This window comes from Antechinus flavipes, chromosome 4, assembly GCF_016432865.1.
Source record: "Antechinus flavipes isolate AdamAnt ecotype Samford, QLD, Australia chromosome 4, AdamAnt_v2, whole genome shotgun sequence".
NCBI lineage: Eukaryota > Metazoa > Chordata > Mammalia > Dasyuromorphia > Dasyuridae > Antechinus > Antechinus flavipes.
Genome location: NC_067401.1, coordinates 129,360,445 through 129,379,336, shown reverse-complemented (window position 1 = coordinate 129,379,336; position 18,892 = coordinate 129,360,445). Strand labels below are relative to the sequence as shown.

The window sequence follows — 18,892 nt, the reverse complement described above, 5'->3', positions numbered from 1 at the left end:
GCTTTTCCTGAAGGAACCAAGAACTGTCCAGTGTTGGCACACTCTTAAGACACCCCTTTCCATATTTCTTTCTCTCATACTGTCCCCATTCTAAACTGAGGCACGGTGAGACACCTTGAGAGGGTAGGGGGAGTGGAAGGATACTTTACTTCCAGAAGCTGGCCTTGCCTCCAGATCTCTAGTTTTCTCCCAGAACATTAACACAGGTTCACCAATAACAAACGCCTTCAAATCCCCTGCCTCGAATCGCATACCATCGTCTTACTTTCCCAAGTAAGGGGCCCAAGAAGGCCTCCGTCTTATCAACCAGGTACTGAAGTCTTTCAAACCAGTTCAGGATTAGTTCCCCACTCCACACAAAAAAACAAAAAACGTTAGCTTTGTAAAGTAAGGTCCCTCACCGACCGAGACAAATCCTGTCACGGCCAGCGCAGTTGTCCTAAGGGAGTCCGGGGATGTGGCAGTACAGACGGTTCTGAAGCGGCTTCTTCCTATATATTTTAAAAGATGGTATTAGAGGAAGGGACACAAGGTCATGGTCAGGGGCAGATATAGAAGGGCTGGCTTTATCTTTTCCCCAGGAGGACAGAGGAGCACGCCCACCTCCCGGGTCCCGGCCTGGCTGTTTTTCCTTTCTCTAGCCCACCGCACCACCCCAAACCGCAAGTCCCAATCCAACCACAAGCCCCGCCCTCAAGCCTTGGAACTGCCTAAACCCTTTGGTCAATACAGGCCCCACCCCCAGTCCTTCCTCCTGTATTAGGCTCCACCTAACTGTCTTCCCTCTCCATCCTTTAGCTTGATGTAACCAGGTCTTGGGGTTGCCACTTTAAAAAACAAAAAATCCAGGTTTTCTTGTTGGGCCCTCATGGGCCGCCCCTTCGGAAACCCAGAGCTCCTCCCTCTACTCCCACCTCGGGTTCCCCTGGATTGATCTAAACCCTCAGTCTCCCTCATTTCTTAGGCTGCAGTTCTTTCCCTAGCCCTAGTTCAATTTGGGGGACCGGGAAGCCAGGGACACAGAGCCACAAAAGGCCCTAAGGGTTCAAGATAAAAGGAACAAGGAGACCCCAGGGGCAAGACCTCTAAATTCCCTAGGGGCTAGCCCCCTAAATTCCCTAGAGGCTCCCTACAAGGGAGTCCTCAAGACTCCAGGAGCCAATAGGAAAAAGGGTTCGACTACTGAGGCACTATGATTGGCTTTTCACATTACAGAGGGGCTGAGAGGTTTGGGGTGGGGGGGGGAGAGAGAAAGGGCGGTCCCAGGCGTCCGGGCTGGAACCGGATTCCAGCTGTGGTTCTTTCCCACCACCACCACCTCCTTACCCGCCTCCTGTCCGCCTGCCTCAGCTTCTGACCAATAAGAAGGCGGCGTGAGGCCGGCGGCATGCTTGGATTGGCTGAGAGGATGTCTTCGGAGGGGCGGGGCCCGGGGCTTGAAGTTGGAGTGAGGGATCCAGCTGTGCTGTGCGCTGGGCTCAAAGCTTTAGCTCCAGGCTCTGGTCCGAGGAGGGAGGCAGTGGCGCCGGCAGCGGCAGCGGCGGCGGCGGCGGCGGCGGCGGCGGCGGCAGCGGCAGCAGAGTCAGCGGCAGCGGCAGCGGCAGCGGCAGCGAAAGCTGCAGCAGCCGCATCTCCGCCCCCGGCCCTGCCCAGGACGGCCCCCTACTATCTCTCCGCCCCACCCGGACTGCTAAGCTTGTGGGGGGAGGAGAAAGAAACCTCTCCTCGCTCCCCCCAAACCCCCCCACCCCAGGAGAGTCCTCCTTCCTTTTTCCCCACCGACACCACAACTGGCAACCCGCCGGGGTGATGCTGACTGCTTAGACTCTGCCCTAGTTGCTCCAGGGAAGAGGGGCACCCCCCTCTCAGGCCCCCAGACCTAAGCCAGTCTTCCCCTGCTCTTCCACACTCCCTACTGCTGCAGTGAGGTGGTCGCGGAGTCGGGCGCCCAGCACCTGGACCCGAAGCAAAGAAGCCTTAACAAAGTGAGGAGGAGCCGGCAGGGGGGCGGGTGGGAAAGCCGAGGCCGAGGGGAAGCGGGAACCCGGCCAGGAGGGGCCCGCCGAGGGCCAGGAGCGCGACCGCGGATTCAGGGCCCCCGGCGGGCAGCATGCCCCTGGGGGCGGCAGGAATCGGGCTGAACTGGCCAGCCCGGGGGCAGAGCCTCCGCCCTAGAGCCCCCCGGATGCGTCCTCCCCGGGGTCCTCCGCTTCTGTGAGGACTCCCCCCCCAGCAGGGGGTACCGCTTGCCCCGCTCCAGACCTGGGGCTCAGGCTGGCGGGAGGATGGACGAAGAGGAAGATGGAGCCAAAGCCGAAGAGTTCGGGCAGTCCAAGACCTTGGTGCGGCTCAACGACCTGTCAGGAGCTGGGGGCCTGTCTGGATCTGGGCCGGGACCCGGGCCGGGGCTGGGACTGGGGCCGGGGCTGGGACTGGGGCCGGGGCCAGGAGACAAAGACCCAGGCAGTACGGACTCGGAACCGGAGGGACTGCCCTACCCTGCACTCGCCCCGGTGGTTTTCTTCTACCTGAGCCAGGAGAGTCGACCCAGGAGCTGGTGTCTCCGCCTGGTCTGTAACCCATATCCTTCTGGGGGCCACAGCGGGGAAATGGGTGGATGGGACAGGTAAGCAAGCAGGGAGGGGAACAGCTTGGTTTGGGAGGGGAACGAATCACAGGAGAAGACAGGTGAAATTGGAGGTAAAAGAACTGGTGAAGGGGAGGGGGGGTGTTAAGAGTAAAGGGGGAGGGGAGAGCCAGGTAAGGCCAGGACATCAGAGGAAAGACAGCCATCATCACCCTTCTAACGGGGTGAAAATCGGAGCTGAACTACTAAAGAGGGGGAGACTTGGGCGGGAGGAGGGGGCAAGCGAGGAACGTGCGCCGACCGTTCAGCAGCTGGATGCTCTCCAGATATGGGGAGGGGTGAGGAGGAGATCATTGCCCTCCAGATGTGGGGAAATGCAGAAGCTATTGATTTCTCTGGCCGATAGGGGCTGGATTTGCTTTCCCAAGTTGAAAGGGGGGAGAGCAAGCAGAGAAGCAAGGAATGGGGGGAGGGGGAGCTGTGATCTGTTCTTCCTTTCTTGCCATCTCTCCCCCCCCCCACTTCAAAGTTTGCTACCGTCTCTGGGGTCCGTTCTCCCCCCTTCGACCCTGACTGAGGTTTTCCTGACCAAACAGGAGCTATTTGAGGGGGGGGTTTCTAAGCACCTCCAATAACCCCCACCCCTCACTCCCCCGCAGCGGGCTGGAGGCACAACAAGGAGATTCCGGCGGCGGCTGATGTCAGGGGCTGAGAATGAGAACAAGATGTGCGGGGATGGGAGGGGGGCCGTTGTGCCCCCAAAGCTAGAGCTGAGCCCCTGGCGGGAACTGAGACGATTTGGAGACTAAATCTGAGCTCCCCGAAGTTACCCGCCTCTCTTTTCCTTATTCCAGGGTGTGGGGATGCTTAAATTTGAAGAGTTTGAATTGGACTTCCAGCGGGCGGGTGTGTGTGTGGTTGGGGGGGAGGGAGGGGGGTGGTAGTTGCGGGAACTGCTCTGTAGAGAGGGAAGGATCGAGCTAGTCAGAACCCCCACTCCCAATACGCAAATGGGAACTGATCCCTCTTGTTTCTTTCTTTCAATGAAAGCTTCAGTAGGGAGAATATGATCAGCCCCCTAAAAATGAGGGTTATAGAGACTGAGGGCATGAGTGCGGTTTTCCGTCTCCCCTTCCCCTCCTTAGAAGAGATTTAGGTTGGCCCATCTCCCACTTCTGGCTCGGCTGATCTGGTTAAAGAGCTTCCATCCCAAAGTAGAAAAAAATCATCATCCCCTTAAATTTAATCTCCAGCATTGGGGGGCTCCCCTCCCTCTCCCAATAACTAGATCGGCTTCTCCAGAGAAACCCTATTCCTGTCTTCCCTCCCCCCCTTTTCCCCTTCCCCCTCTGCTTCTTTCCTCCCTCTCTGCCTCCTGCTCATATTCAGGCACAAAGCGCCTCTCTGAAATAGGACCTGGTTTTTTTGGGGGGTGGTGTGTGTGGTTTTGTGTTGGAGTTTTTTGGGGTGGTAGTTTTTTTGGTGGTTGATGTCGGATTTTTTTTGGGGGGAGACTTTTTGAGATATGGTATGTCTTAACTGCTTCTTTGTTCATGCCCCAGGGGCTTCTTTGGGATCTTGGAATCTGGGGTAACCTAATCCCCTCTTTCCCCCTTTTCAGATTCCTGTTGCCTATTCCCAATCCCTGGGGCTGTGAGAGAAGAGGGGGGAAGGAATGTGTTCCCAGACCACCCTTCTCCCCTCTGCAGTTAAGCTCCCACAGTTCCCAGAATCCCACTTTTCCTGCTCTTCCTTTTCTACGCAGAACTGGGGACCTGGGTTCCTTGTCTCCCCCAATCCTCTTTCTCCCCCCCTAAAAATTCTGATGGCACTAACATCCCCCTAAACCACATGAACCACAGGCACCTCACCTAATCTGCTCTGCAGTCATGAGTACCTCCTGGATTGTATCTTCTTTCTACTTCCTTTCCAAACCCCAGAATAAGAGAAATTGGAAGGGTGTGTGTGTGTGTGTGTGTGTGTGTGTGTGTGTGTGTGTGTGTGTGTGTGTGTGTGTGTATTAATATACTAAGATTAAGATGACTATTTAGATTTGGGTCTTCTGGAGTCCCCATTCCTGCCTATCTTTTTACGATTCAGTTTCTTCTCTTCAAATGGATTAAGGAAGGGAGGTAAATGCACTCACAATTCTCCTTAGCTTTCTCCCTCTACACACATTCAAGGGAAATGGATCTTGAGCTAGTGAGCCCCCATAAGCCATGAATGGGGAAAAAGGCAGCTCCTCTCACCTTTGCTACAGGGGCAATACAAAGAACAAAAAATACTTTTTTTCACCCCTTCTAACTTATTCTGTAAATCGAGCTCTTAGGAGTTGGGTTTTTTTTTTTGGGGGGGGGGGGAGAAGGTTGTTTCTACTTGCCCTATATCCTTTTATCCTCACAACACTTTCATTGCATGTTGGGGGAGAAGAGCCTAATTTACCAGTTTCCACACTGGATATCTTTGGGTAGGGATTGGGGAAAGAGAAGGTTAGAATGAGAGGTAGAGGCTGTTTCAGATGTAGAGTTCTGTTGGTCTCTAGCCTGTTTCTGGAAGGCTAGGAAAGGAGCATTTCTTGGGGAAATTGTGGCTAGTAAGATGTCAGGCCTGGAAGTAAAGGGAAGCTAGAACCAATGCTGCCTAGACTCCCCCCATCCCTTCCTTCACACATACACACACAGATACACACACACACACAGATACACACACACACACACACACACACACACACACACAGATACACACACACACACACACACACACACGCACAGACACACACACAGAGCATACCCAGCTTAAGGTTTGAGGAAAATGTGCCTTTTATATTTATCAGAGATACTGAATCGAATTTCTGTCTTCTGTTTTCTTCATCCTTCTTACTCTACATGTAGAATCTCATCCAGCCCTGTAGCACTCATTTATGCCTTCTACCCTGCCCCAAACTCTCTACTTCCCCCACTTCAAACTAAGAAGCGAGCCAGACCCCTTCTCTGCCTGCCACTCTTTACTACTCCCTCCTCCCACCAAGGCCAACCCCCCAAAGAGGCCTTGTTTCCTGGAGAAGAAACCTGCCCAAAGCCCCATCTGGGCTGTAGGGGGTGGGGTGAGGAAAGGCAATAAGGGATGGGGTCTGGCATTATGTGTGTGTTGGGGGGGGTAACCAACATGGAGTCAGGAGGAATTTCTCCCCTATTCCCATTGAATGCCCACCCCTCCAGGCACAGGTCCCTGTTTTTTCTTCACTGATGTGTACTTTTCAGTTGGGTGTGTTTTGCCTCCTTGTGTTCCTCCCTGATTCTCCCCCCCCCCCCCAATCAAAGGAGATCCTGAGCATTCCCTCTCCTGGCTGTTATGTCACATCTGGAAGTTTGTGTAGGAGTTCCTCCAAGCTCAGAGCCCAGCACAGCTTTTTCTCATTTAGAAATCATAGGCTGGCATTTGGGATCCAGGGAGGGGGAGTGGGAGAGCAGGGCTGGAGGGGGGAGTGGGGAGCCTGCCAGGAGGAGGAGGCCTGAGCGGCAGGAGCCCTAATGACTTCCAGAAGTGAGTGTGAGTGTGTGACTGTGCGTCATTGTGCGTGTCTGAGTGTGTGTCTGGTGGGAGGGGGAGGGCAATGGAGCTATGGATTTTTTTCCCCTTGGAGGGTCTTAGATTTCCTGCCTTACCTGTCTCTTTCTCACCAGGGCCTGGGATAGGAAAAAGTGAGGATTTACAAAATGTCATGTTATCCTAATCTCTGTCCTGACCCCCAAAAGAAACTGGGGAGTTGAGGACTTTCTATCTTATCTCTTGATTGCCACCTTTCAGGTCCACTCCAGGGGGTGGAGTATAAGAAAAAGATTTGGGGTGCTGGGGGAAGGTTTGAGGTATCTGAGAAGCCAGGAAAAAGGTGCATAAAGAAGGGGTAGAATAGATTTCCTACCTCAAATCTACCGTACAGACTTCTTGCTTTACAGACACCCCTTTCCCCTCCCCTTCCCACTGTTGGGGACTCCCCCAGCTACTCTTCCTCATGGCCCCAGTTGGAGCCAATCCTAGGATTCCCCCCTCCCCACACCCCTCCAGCTGCTCAGGCTCCAGCTCTTCACCCCACCCTGTCGGCCTCAGCCAGGATGGCGACAGACACAACCGCTCACACACACACACACACACACAGAGATATGCTTGCACACATACAAGCATAAACCTTCTCTCTCACACACACATGCACATGCACGCACATACAGTCATAGACACTTGAATAGGATTTCTGGCCCCCTTTCCCTCCCAGAGATTCCAGTAGGCCCGCTGTCTCTCGCGTCTCTGTATCCATGTCTCTGGGTGGAGCTAGCTGTCTTGCTGTCTTTCTCGGCATTTTTTTTCCAGTTCAGCTAGAAATCTCTCTCCCTGTACACCCACACACTGGAGAGGAGAGAAAGGCACAAGCAGTGTGTGTGTGTTTGTGGTGGTGGTGATGGGGGCTCCCAGAGGGCCTTGGACCTCTTCTCCAACCTCAGCTGGGAGAGGCTTCTCTTCCTGCCCACCCTAAAGTCCTGTGCTCTCAAATGTGGTTTCTTCTGGCTCTTAATGAGGTTGGGGACCTTTTGTGCCCATGAGAGGATTGAAGTTGCCAGAACCCTCTCATATCCAGTTCTCACCCTTTTCCCCTATTGGGTGGGCCAGGGAAGGTTATTTAGGATGACTTCAAATATCCTGTGAGAGGGCTCTCCCAGAAAAGGAGGGTGGAATTGAGGTGTTTCTTCTGCCTCTGCTTTCTTCCTCTAGGTTGTGGGGAGGAGGGGGGCTGGACCTATGGTATGAGGAAGAGAGCTCCTCTGGTTCCCTTCCCCCCTCCTTTCGGAGCCACTCCAGCCCGGAGAGTCACCATAGCAACAGTAGCCACGTGACTGCACAGGTCTCTCCCAGTCACTATGGCAACCAGTGTCCCCTGTTCCCTTGGTTGCCATAGGATATATCACATGGTTTCTCCCCCTTCCCCACCTGGTAACCTGTGTTTCCTCCCCTCATCCTATTTTCCCTTCCCCACTAGAGAATGGAAGCGCAGCCTTAGGGGAAGGGGGTCACCTCAATTACCATGGCAACAAATCAACACCAACCTAATGACACATCCTACTATTGCTATGGCAACAAAAGGAACATCACAGAGTGACATGGAGCTCTATTCCCATGGAAATGAGCCCCACCCTGAGATGGGGGGAAGAAGGCTACCCAACCGGTAGCCTAGCTCTGCTGAATTTAGTCCAATCAGTTACACTGACCTGGGGACCACACAGCATATTCCATCTCCAATTTCCCTGTACTTTGGTTTCTTTCCTGCTCACCTCTGTGACTTTGGAGCTAGTCAGGTAGAGAAGGAAGAAACAGAGAAAGGGATAGAAGCTTTCTGGTCAGGCCTCAGGGGATACTTTAGAAGGTGTTTCCCTAGATGAATAATCTTAAACAGGTCATTTTTTTTCTTTGACCTCATTTTCCTCATCTGTCAAATGAAGAGGCAAAGTGAAGCCTAATATTCTATGTTCTATGTGTGGTTGAGGGAATGGGGAGGTGTCACCTCTAGTCAAAATGCCAGACCTCTGTCTCTGAATTTTTTAGGAGAGAAGGGGTGCTCTATGGAGGACAGATAAGATAGACACTATCCTTGCTTCTTCTACTTACACTTCCCTGGGGAATATTTATACCTTTGATTATGGAAATGTGATATGTGTGTTAGCATTCATAGGATTTTACATTTAGAGCTTGATATCTAAGAGCTAGGATATCTAAATGAGATCCACATGATAGTTGGATCTGGAATCGAGATCCACAGGATCATTGGATCACTAAGTAAGATCCACATGGATCTCACTAAACTCCTTCCCTCTCATCCCTTCATATTGGAGGGTGAGAGAGAGATAATCAGCTTCCACAATCACCCTCTTCTTCAAGAGTCTGGTGCCCCACATCGTTTCTAGTAGTTTCCTAAAAGGTGAGCCCCTTCTGGCTCAAGCTAGAGATGAGTCAACTGTCCCAATTACCTGAGTCTGGAAGCATCCTCCTGTCAGCCCAGCAGCTTTTGTGGGTTGGTTGAAACTCTTTTGATGGCCTTAGCTTCCCATCCATCATTCTACTCTCATCATAAACTGGGAAACACAATTGCTTCATCACCACTATAGGAGGAGAGGGAAAACCTTGAGATGGGGGACCAGTTTCCATTGGATCGTGAATTTACATTCAGTAAATCACTGACACTTGGATTTATTCCGAAAAAGTCACTTAGGGGATGGGGGTGAGGTGAGATACAGAGGACAGGATCCCTGCCCTCTAGGAGTTTGAAATCTAGTAGGGAAAATGAGACGGGAACACATATAATTATACTACAGGCAGAGTATGGCCAATGTTGTAAGAGAGAAGCATGAGCAAAGTGCTATGGGAGTTATCCTGCCAACTGTGTGTGTGTTATCCGTTCCATCCGGCTCCTCTTCCAAACAGAGCCACCCACCCACTCTCATTCAGGTAAATCCTGGTTGGGCTTCCCAACGCACTCCCACACTCTCTTTCCTAGCTTAGAAGCCTTCATTTGAATTCTTGCTTCCACCCTCAGCCTCCTAGGGAAAGCCACGGGGGAGGACCACCTCCTGGGTGAGGCAGAACAAGGGACAGTCCCAGGGAAAGAAGGGCGGAACAGCTCTTTTTGGGTTCTGACCTCTTTCCCAGAAGACTCCGGGGAGAGGTTGAAGAGGCGTGGGGGCGAAGGGAAGTCGGGAGCCCAGAGCTTCTAGGAAGCCTGGCAGCTCACCCTGCACCCCGCGCCTCAGCACCCCCTCCCCCGCCCTATGAACTCTGGCTGACCCCCTGCTCTGGGGAGAGATCCACCAGCTTCGGCTTTTCTCAAAGAAATGGTTCCATGGAAACAGTGTACTCTTTCTCGTCTTTTCTTCACCGCCTGTTCCCCCCAACCCCCCACCTTCTGACAGTTAACTATTGGAAAATCGTTCTTGTAGGACACAGATGGGAAGGGGCGGTTGCAGGTGCCAGAGGTTTGGGGATGGAAGGCTGGGAGAAAGGGACGGGAAACTGCAGGGATCCGGATAGGCAGAGGGCCTTAGAGAGCATCTAAGCTGGATGCAGAATTTAGAATAGGGAGAGAATGAAATATTAGGGTACACTAAGACTCTAGCGATTGGAGGGGTGGTCGGCCCGGTTGCGGTTGCCTCCTTCACCAGGGCTCCCGAAGCACACCTTTGCCGTCGGGGCATCGGATTCTAGCCCTCAAGGGGCGCGCTCTAAGCAGCGGCTCCGTAAAGCAGTGGATTGATCTCCAACCCCGCCTCCCTGCGGGTCGGTTTTATTTTCCTTAGCTCCTCCCAGCCTCTACAGTCTGTGTCCCCCCACCCAGCCCTTTCTCTGTCCTCCAAAGAGGGAGAGATTTCACCTTTTAAATCAAATAGCAAAGGATTGTTGAGGTTTGGGATCACGTTGCTTTCTGCGCCTCTAGGGTTGGAATTATTCAACGTTGCAGACATTATCCCCGACGCCTCCTCCTGATTTACAGGACAGCCCTTTGCTCCGTCTGAGCTTGGAGGGCAAAGAGGAGGGCTCAGGGATGTGAGACCCCAGCCACTCCGCAGTTCCTCCAGTGCCTGCCTCCTGTGATGGTCCGAGGAGCCCAGGCTGTACCTGTGTCAGGCAGGGCGCAGGAGAGTGTGATGGAGTGTGTGCATAACTACGTGTGATCGGTTCGCTGCCGGTGCCTGAGGGCAGAAATCTGTCTGGCTGTGTAACCCTGTGACTCCTCACTCCTTGAGAGGTTCCGCGGGGCCATAGAGGACCCAGGTAGGACTGGGCTGGATCTAGAATGTGGAGGGCTCAGTGAGAAGATCTCCGCAAGCCCATTTCTCAGATATCTATTCCACAGACCAGGTTTTCTCCGTAGTAGGTCTGTCTTTTCCTGAATCAGATCTTTCTGTTGGATAGTCACGGTATCCTTGTTTTTTTGTTTTTTTGTTTTTTTTTTTTTTCTCTCTCTCTCTCGAATATACATGGGCAGGAGTGGATGGGTGGGTGGGTAGTCTATGAGGAAGTGGAGGAGGGAGTAGTTAAACTCATTCATGGCTAGTTACAACCTTGACCACTACTCGAACCTGGTTCGAACGGGTCAGCATGCTAGTTATCCTGCTGAACTGTGTGACTCTGGGCATGTTTCAACCATGTGAGGACATCGCCTGTGATTCCCAGCGCTGCCGGATCTTGCAGGTGTGTTAGTGATGGGCAAGAGGCCAGCAGCCTCAGGGGCTTTGGGGAGGTCAATGCCTAGGTTCCAAATTTCTGCTCTGGGTGCCCCAGAGTCCCCCAATGCTGCAGCACCATTGCCCCCTCCGGGAGCAGGCCTCCTCTCCCTCCACCCTGTGGCCTCTCCTCAGTTCTACCCCTTCCCCATTCAGAGTTGACCCCAGCCCCCTCCCCACTCTCAGGCCTTTGACGACTTCATCTTCGCCTTCTTCGCTGTGGAGATGGTGGTGAAGATGGTTGCCTTGGGCATCTTCGGGAAGAAGTGTTACTTGGGAGATACCTGGAACCGGCTGGATTTTTTCATCGTTATTGCAGGGTGAGTGTGAGGAATTCTAGAAACTCTTTGTTTTTCCGGTTTCCAGGTTCAAGGCTGCTTGATGGAATACCTCTTGCTGTTTCCTGATACTATCCCCAGGCCCAAAGTCTGGAGTGAACTTCACCCCTTGTCCCTTTCTCCCTCTTGTTTCTTCAACTTTACTTAGTGATTTTCCATACTCTCTGAGAGTGGTATGGAAGCACCATCTCACACTCATTTCTACAGGCAAGGCTTAGCCACTGGGGATATCACCAAGGAATTATATTCGTGCCCTGGGGCTCTAAATTTCTCTCTGTATATATTTGTTCTAAAAATAATAATAATAAAAGAACAGTGTAGCTTAGTAAATGAAGAGCTGTCCTCCTAACCAGGAAAATCTGGATTCAAGTCCTGACTCTGATTTATCCTGATTATATGACATTGGGCAAAGTCACTTAACCTCCTAGTGTTCTATGAAACTCTAAGACTATAACTTGTAGGGGAAATGTCAACCTATACTGGTAGAAGAACTTTTTTACATCATTGAAACTAAAGTCCAGGTCTTACCTCTTCTCACTACATGGACCCTCAGCTTCGAGACTTCCTTTTTGGGACATTCCTTGGGGATGGGGGAAGGGAAGTGTGAATGTGGTATGAGTCTTATATTATTTCTAGCTACTTGTGTAGTGGAAAAATTACTGGTGTAAAAAGCACATGAGGTTGATTCTGGTCCCAGAACTATCATGGCTGTGCTACAATTGGACAAATCCCTCTCTCCTCTTATCTGGTAAATAAGTGGCCAATCTCTCAAGTCACTTTTAGCTCTATCATGCTATAATTCTAATCTTTGCCCTTGTTTGTACTTCTAGTGGACTTGAGCATTCTGGTCTCTTGGTGTCCCCCTGAATGTTGGCCTTTCTCCTATAGGATGCTCGAATACTCCCTGGACCTTCAGAATGTCAGTTTCTCTGCCGTTCGGACTGTCAGAGTGTTACGGCCTCTTCGAGCAATTAATCGAGTCCCCAGTGAGTGATTCTCTCTCTGGTGCAAGTGGGCAGAAGATGAAATAAGCTCCCTCCCCCTCTCCCCAAAAGTACCTGCCCCCATGGTTAGGGAGAGGGAGGAAGGTGAGGGAAACAGGACCAACCCAGTGTGTGTACATTTGTACTCACTGAGGGTAAATCAAAAAATTTCAGTAAGGCTGTATGAAATCTGCCTCTAGGGCGATGACAATTGATTTCTTAGGGAGTGATGATATGGAAGGCAAAGGGGGAGTGTTCGGCAGGGAGGTAGGGGGGAGAAAAGAGAGACAGAGACAAAGAGAGACAGAGACAGGCAGACAATGGAAGTGGAAAGATGGGGGTGGGGGTATTGAAAAAATGTGGAAATCTCTACCAGACTGTTCTTTATTTTATTAAGGCTTAGAGCAATACTTCTCTAGATTTTGGGTCAAACTCAAAAAGATGTACTGCTATCCCTTTCCCTCTTTTCCCTCTCTATGCCTTATTAGTTTGGAGGGGGATAAGGTGCAAAGCTATAGCAGCAAATCTCCAGTCTGAGTTGCTCTTGAACTCCACCCCTATGACTTTCCTTTACTTCCCCAGTGGTAGTCCCCTTTGCCTGTGGCCTCTTTCCTCCTCCTTCACTTCATTTGGAACATTCACTAAAGCCATTATCTAAATTAAAGCAGAGATGGGAAAGCTTTGGAGTATGGGGCCAGAACAGTCTTGGCAGCTCAACTCACTGCTTTCCCCCTTCAGTTTGTCCATCCCCCAACATAGTCTCTGAGCCTTGCTGTATAGGTGAACCAGTATGGAGATGGGCTTTTCCATCTGTGTAGGGTCAGGAGTGGAGGTGGGGCAGGAATGGTTGTGTCAGAGTCTTGGTGTGTGTCTAGAGGATGACAGCTGCATGTGACTCTGTGTGTGTGTATATGTGTGTGTGTGTGTGTGTGTGTGTGTGTTGCATACAGTGTGTTTCTTTGGATGATTTGATATTAAGTGCCTCTGGGGCGAATTAAATGTGTCTCTAGGTGTTCTGCTGTGCTGGTGTTAACACTAGCTCCAGACGTCCTGGGTGTAGCATCCCCCACTTTCACCCCCACCTGAAGTGACGGATGGCTGATTTACTGGCCTCTGTCTAACCACCAGTGTAATTCCCTTAATGCAAACCCTGAAGAATTGATCTCTGCTGCTGTGCGGTGGATTTGGGAGAAGGGGGAGGCAGTGAAGAAGGGAGGGGGGGTTAGATGTTGTGCAGGGGAGGCTGGCTGCAGTCACATGACTAGTCCAATTCTGTTAATTGTTTGTGAAGAGGGAAACACAGGAGGCCTAACTCTTCTGAAAGAGATCTGGGCAGTAAGGAAGGCACTTAAGGAAGGGTCAGGGCCGATTCAGACCATATCCAAAAGCAGTCTGATTGAGTCATAAACCTGCAAGTGGAAGAGAGGAAAGCCTTCCTTTAATGGGGTGGGTGAGAGTCGGAGATGAAAAATCAATGATTTGGGGGAGGGGGGAGAGGGGAGGAAATGTCAGTCTTAGATTAATTTCTGTGAATGTCAGGTTTACGTCTCTATTGATTCATCCTGATTACAGAATCAGAATTCCAAATTGATGGATTCTAAAGCAAGGAAGGGTCATATCCTGGGAATGAAGGGCTGAAACTTGGGAGGAGAGAGAGAGAGGAGATATTGGAACACATTTGGTTTGGGTAGTTATGGGCAATATAGGATTCAGTGGTGGTCCAGCAAGCCTCCATCGTGCTTTGCTTTCTGCCGCTGTTTCCTTACTGATCCAACTCAGAGTCATTCAAGCCAGCCAGACAATGGTGGAGAGGGAGAATGAAAGGGAGAAGATGAATGGGTGGCAGTATGAAGGACTTAGAGTAGACAAGGAATTTTAGGGGCTAGAAAGGACCCAAAGTGAAAAGTAATCACGAATCATTTGGCTGTTGTTCTGGTGAGATGGTGCAGTAGATAGAGTACCAAGCTTGGAGTCAAGTAGCCCCAAGTTCAAATCCAGCCTTAGACACTTATTAGATGTGTGACTCTGGAAAAGCCTTTTAACCACTATCTCAGTTTCCTCAATTCTAAAATAGGGATAAATAATAGTACATGTTTTACTAGGTTGTTGTGAGGATCGAGTAGCATAATATTTGTAAAACAGCACACAGTAGACACTTAATAAATATTTGTTCCCTTCCTTCCCCTAAAAGATACAGAAATGGGCCACCAACTCCTTTCCCTCATATTTCCCCCAGTCCAAGCCAGGATAGATTGGGCTGGCCTAGAAAGTCTTTGATTAAATTCTATCTCTGCGTGTTTAAACTACTGCACCAATTCTGGGGCCTCCCTGCTGCCTCCCCGATTTCTGCCCCTACATCTGCCCACCTTCTAGGTATGCGAATCCTGGTCACTTTGCTGCTAGACACCTTGCCCATGTTGGGCAATGTCCTTCTTCTCTGTTTCTTCGTCTTCTTCATCTTTGGCATCGTGGGAGTCCAGCTTTGGGCTGGGCTCCTTCGGAACCGATGCTTCCTTCCAGAGAATTTCAGCATGTGAGTATATGGATGGCGCGTGGTTGGTTAGGGTCCTGGGGGGCTGGACTGAGGTCACCTTTCTCCCTGGACATTCTCACTTCCTGTCTCTACTAGCTTCCAGACCCCCAATTTTTGTTGACAATTTTCACCCTATTACCTAGGATAACCCTTCCCATACAACTCTAGGCCATCATCCCCTCTCCTTGCTGCCATGCTCCTTATCCACCAGCCATACCTATTTTCCTGCCCCTTATTTTTAATGTCCCACTGCCCTTACTCCATTTCCCCGCCTTCCTGCTTCTTGCCCTCCACCTTCCCATTCCCCTGTTCACTTGTCCTTCCATCCCTGTCACCCACTCCCCTATATCTTCCTCCCTTGTGCTCCCACCTTGGGTTCTGCCTCTGACACCCTTCCCACTCATCCCTGACTCCCTCCCCACCCACAGCCCTCTGAGTGTGGACTTAGAACGCTACTATCAGACTGAAAATGAGGACGAGAGCCCTTTCATCTGCTCCCAGCCCCGGGAGAACGGGATGCGCTCCTGTCGAAGTGTTCCCACGCTTCGAGGAGAAGGGGGCGGCGGCCCTCCTTGCGGCCTTGACTACGAAGCCTACAACAGCTCTAGTAATACCACCTGTGTCAACTGGAACCAATATTACACCAACTGCTCCGCTGGGGAGCACAACCCCTTCAAGGGAGCCATCAACTTCGACAACATTGGCTATGCTTGGATTGCCATCTTCCAGGTTTGGGGGGGGGGGAACCTGGCTCCTGGATCCTGAGACACCCCCTGAATTCAGACCCAAGGGGCTTTTCTTAGGGTTGTGGGTATAGCCCCCTACAAAGTCTGGAGTCTATGTGGCTCACATTCATGCTCCCTATTACTCATAGCATGAACTCCCAAGAGATAACGTGACGTCTCTTCCTCTTCCCCAGGTTATCACGCTCGAGGGCTGGGTAGATATCATGTACTTTGTGATGGATGCTCATTCCTTCTACAACTTCATCTACTTCATTCTTCTTATCATTGTGAGTGACTCCTCTGGTGGGAATGGGAAGACATGGGTCCTGGGGTTGGGTGGTCCTTGGGAGAAGGGGCAAGCATGGGAGTGGGCAGGAGAGCTGACAGTCTTTCTTGGAAGGGAAGGCTCACTCTTTCTGAATTCTTCCACCTCCAGAAATTAGGACAAGCTCTAATGCAGAATTTCTAAAGTCTTTTTTTGAATTGTGTCCCCATTGGCAGTCTAATGAAGCCTATAGATCCTTTTGCAGAATAATAGTGTATTGCCTACATTCATAATTGGAGGAAATGTTAATTTCTAGTCAGATGTCAGTGAAAATAAGGGTGTCGTTTTTCCCTATCCAAATTGAGGTACTCTCTAAAATCTATCCATTGTATATTTTGGCAGGGTCAGGGAGAAAGTATGTGGACTCCAGGTCAAGAACTCCTGCTCTAGAGAAAAACAAAGGACAGATAAACACAGAAAAATACAGAAACATAGACACCATCCTTAACAATTCAGACAAGCCTCAGGATAAAAAACAAAAATGAAAAACTGGGAGAGAGTGCTAATGTGAAACCATAAGCAGATAGAAGAAAATAGAGCCCCGGACAGATTTTGAGATCCTGAGGAGACACCCTAGAAAATAATTCTTTATTCCTTCATTTCTGTCAAATGTACAGAAGAGTTGTCCAGGCTAATCAGAGACATCTGACCACTGGGGTCAATTCAATTGTCATCTTCATTCTGGGATGAGGAGCCACAATGAAAGGGGGGAATGCTTCACTCTATTCCTTAATTTTGTGATTGAGCTTGAAGATTGGCAGGGGAGAGGGTCTAGGTGAGGGAGGTTGGGCAGACAGGTGGGGGAGACCAGTTTCTATTCTCCTACACCCACCCATGACAACTCTCTCAAAACAGTGCCCTGAAATACGTTAATGAGGCTAATTATCATAATTATCAGGACAGACTCTGGGGAGAAAAATCTGCTTTGTCATCATGAATATTCATGTCCTTCATTCTGAGTAGTTTTCCCAATTGTGGCCATCCCAGATTTCTGGCTAAACTGAGGCATATAAAGGAGGCACACAGGATAGGAAGGCTGGGGTGAGACATGACAGGGCTGGTGGGAACTGTGGTGACCAGTTGTAGGCCAGGATAGGGAAGAGGTGGGGAAGGGAAAGAGAGGTGGAATTCTGGCATTTTTAGCTACCCCTTTCTACCCCGACCAGCTGCTCTGTCCCTCAGGCCTCTCCCCATCACCCACAGGATGGTCCTGGGTCTGGTTCCATAGCTGACCTTTACGATCCCACTTAATTTGGAAATTCTATGGTTGTATGATTCCACGTAGCTCCACCTGATCTCCTCCCCTGTCTAGCCCTGGGAGGGTCACTGAATTCATGCTTTCTCCCTTCCTGTAACTTCTAGCCCTTCTCAGTTCCCTTTGTATTCCCTTTGATGTGGTTTCAGAGGGAGAGGGTTTGAATCCTGGGTGTACAATGTGTGTAACTTAGGACCAGACACTTCTTCCTAGCTTCAGTTTCCTCATCTGTTTCCCACAGTTAATAGAGTTGGACTTGGAATTCAAGGAGATCCGAATTCAAGTCCAGCCTCAGACAGTTTTGTGATTCTGGGCAAGTCACTTAATATCTGTTTGCCTTAGTTTCTTTAATTGTAAGAGAGAGAGAGGGAGGGAGGGAGGGAGGGAGGGAGAGAGGGAGAGAGAGAATGAGAATAATAATAGCCCCTCCCTCACAAGGTTGTTGTGAGGATCAAATGAAATAATATTTGTTTAAAAACAAAATCCAAGTGCAGTGTCTGGCACTTATAAATGCTTCTTCCCTCCTTATGCCCTTGCTAATATGTTCTGATAATATGATCCCTCCCATCAGGTGGGCTCCTTCTTCATGATCAACCTGTGCCTGGTGGTGATTGCCACCCAGTTCTCAGAGACTAAGCAGAGAGAGAGTCAGTTGATGAAGGAGCAGCGGGTTCGATTCCTGTCCAACGCCAGCACGTTGGCCAGCTTCTCTGAACCAGGTAGCTGCTATGAGGAGCTGCTCAAGTACCTGGTGTATATTCTCCGGAAGGCTGCCCGGAGGCTGGCCCAAGCCTCCAGGGTGGTAGGAGCTCGAGCTGGCCTCCTAGCCAGTCCTGCTGGCCGAGGAGTCTCTGAGACCCAGCCCGCCGGCAGCGGAAGCTGCTCCCGTTCCCGCCGCCGTCGCCCATCCATCCATCACCTGGTTCACCATCATCACCATCATCATCACCATTACCACCTGGGCAATGGAACTCTGAGAGCTCCACACGCCAACCCAGAGATCGGCGATGGAGACGCCAGTGAGACACGTCGGCTCATGCTGCCTGCGCCGCCCACCAGTGCCCATCCTGGGGGCTCTCCTGGGGGTTCTGAATCTGTACACAGCTTCTACCATGCTGACTGCCACCTAGAGCCCTTGCGCTGCCAAGCATCCCCTGCCAGATCCTCTCCTGAGGGTCCGGGTAGGAATATGGGTGGAGGAAAGGTATACCCCACCGTGCACTCCAGGTCCCCACCCAAGGTGCTAAAGGAAAAGGCACTGGTAGAGGCAGCCCCTACCTCTGGGCCCCCCACTCTCACTAACCTCAACATCCCACCTGGACCTTATAGTTCCATGCACAAGCTACTGGAGACACAAAGCACAGGTGAGCATTGGTGGGGATTGGGTCTGAAATAGCCATCTGGGCTCTGACGGTGGAGACAGAGAAAGGGGAGCCCCTCCTCTGACTGATAGAAAAAGCTTCGTCCCTTCCCTTTAGGATTGTTCAGGATGATGGAGAAAGCACCATTCCTCCTCTCAGAGAGCTCTCCATCTGTTAGGAGGAAAGACATAGACTTAAAACTTATCAAGCTAGATACTACATAAACAACTGTGAATTAACAGCTGTTATGAAAATTGGGCATGGTTTAAGACCAATGTATTTCAGATCAGAGGGTCTGTGTTAGAATCCCAGCATTGCTGCTTCCTACTTACTTACCTGTGGGATATCAAACTCTTTTCTCTGTGTCCCCTTAGGGGATTGCAAAAGGTCTCTGCCGGCTCTAACGTTCCATATTACAAATGCTAAGGGAAGTCAAAGTAGTCATCAAGAAAGTTTACTAGAGAAAGTGTTTTGTGTTAAGACTACATGGCCAGTGGTCCAGTATCCATTTAGTAAAACCT

The 18,892-nt window shown here is 50.7% G+C and overlaps 1 protein-coding gene across 13 annotated transcripts in view; it reads left to right on the top strand.

Moving 5' to 3' along the window:
• Positions 1-1,567: 1,567 nt before the first annotated feature.
• CACNA1G (calcium voltage-gated channel subunit alpha1 G) overlaps positions 1,568-18,892 on the top strand; it is an 86,854-nt gene continuing 69,529 nt past the window's right edge. For 9 of the 13 annotated variants that reach the window (XM_051994303.1, XM_051994299.1, XM_051994300.1 and 6 more), the window contains exons 1-7: positions 10,687-10,819; positions 11,038-11,171; positions 12,078-12,175; positions 14,546-14,705; positions 15,134-15,434; positions 15,625-15,717; positions 17,582-18,374. In XM_051994303.1, coding sequence (XP_051850263.1) covers positions 10,727-10,819; positions 11,038-11,171; positions 12,078-12,175; positions 14,546-14,705; positions 15,134-15,434; positions 15,625-15,717; positions 17,582-18,374 — 1,672 coding nt within the window. In that variant the 5' untranslated portion in view covers positions 10,687-10,726. Of the gene's footprint in view, positions 2,582-10,686; positions 10,820-11,037; positions 11,172-12,077; positions 12,176-14,545; positions 14,706-15,133; positions 15,435-15,624; positions 15,718-17,581; positions 18,375-18,892 lie in introns of those variants that run through there. The other 4 variants (XM_051994307.1, XM_051994306.1, XM_051994305.1 and 1 more) reach the window with 2 other exon arrangements.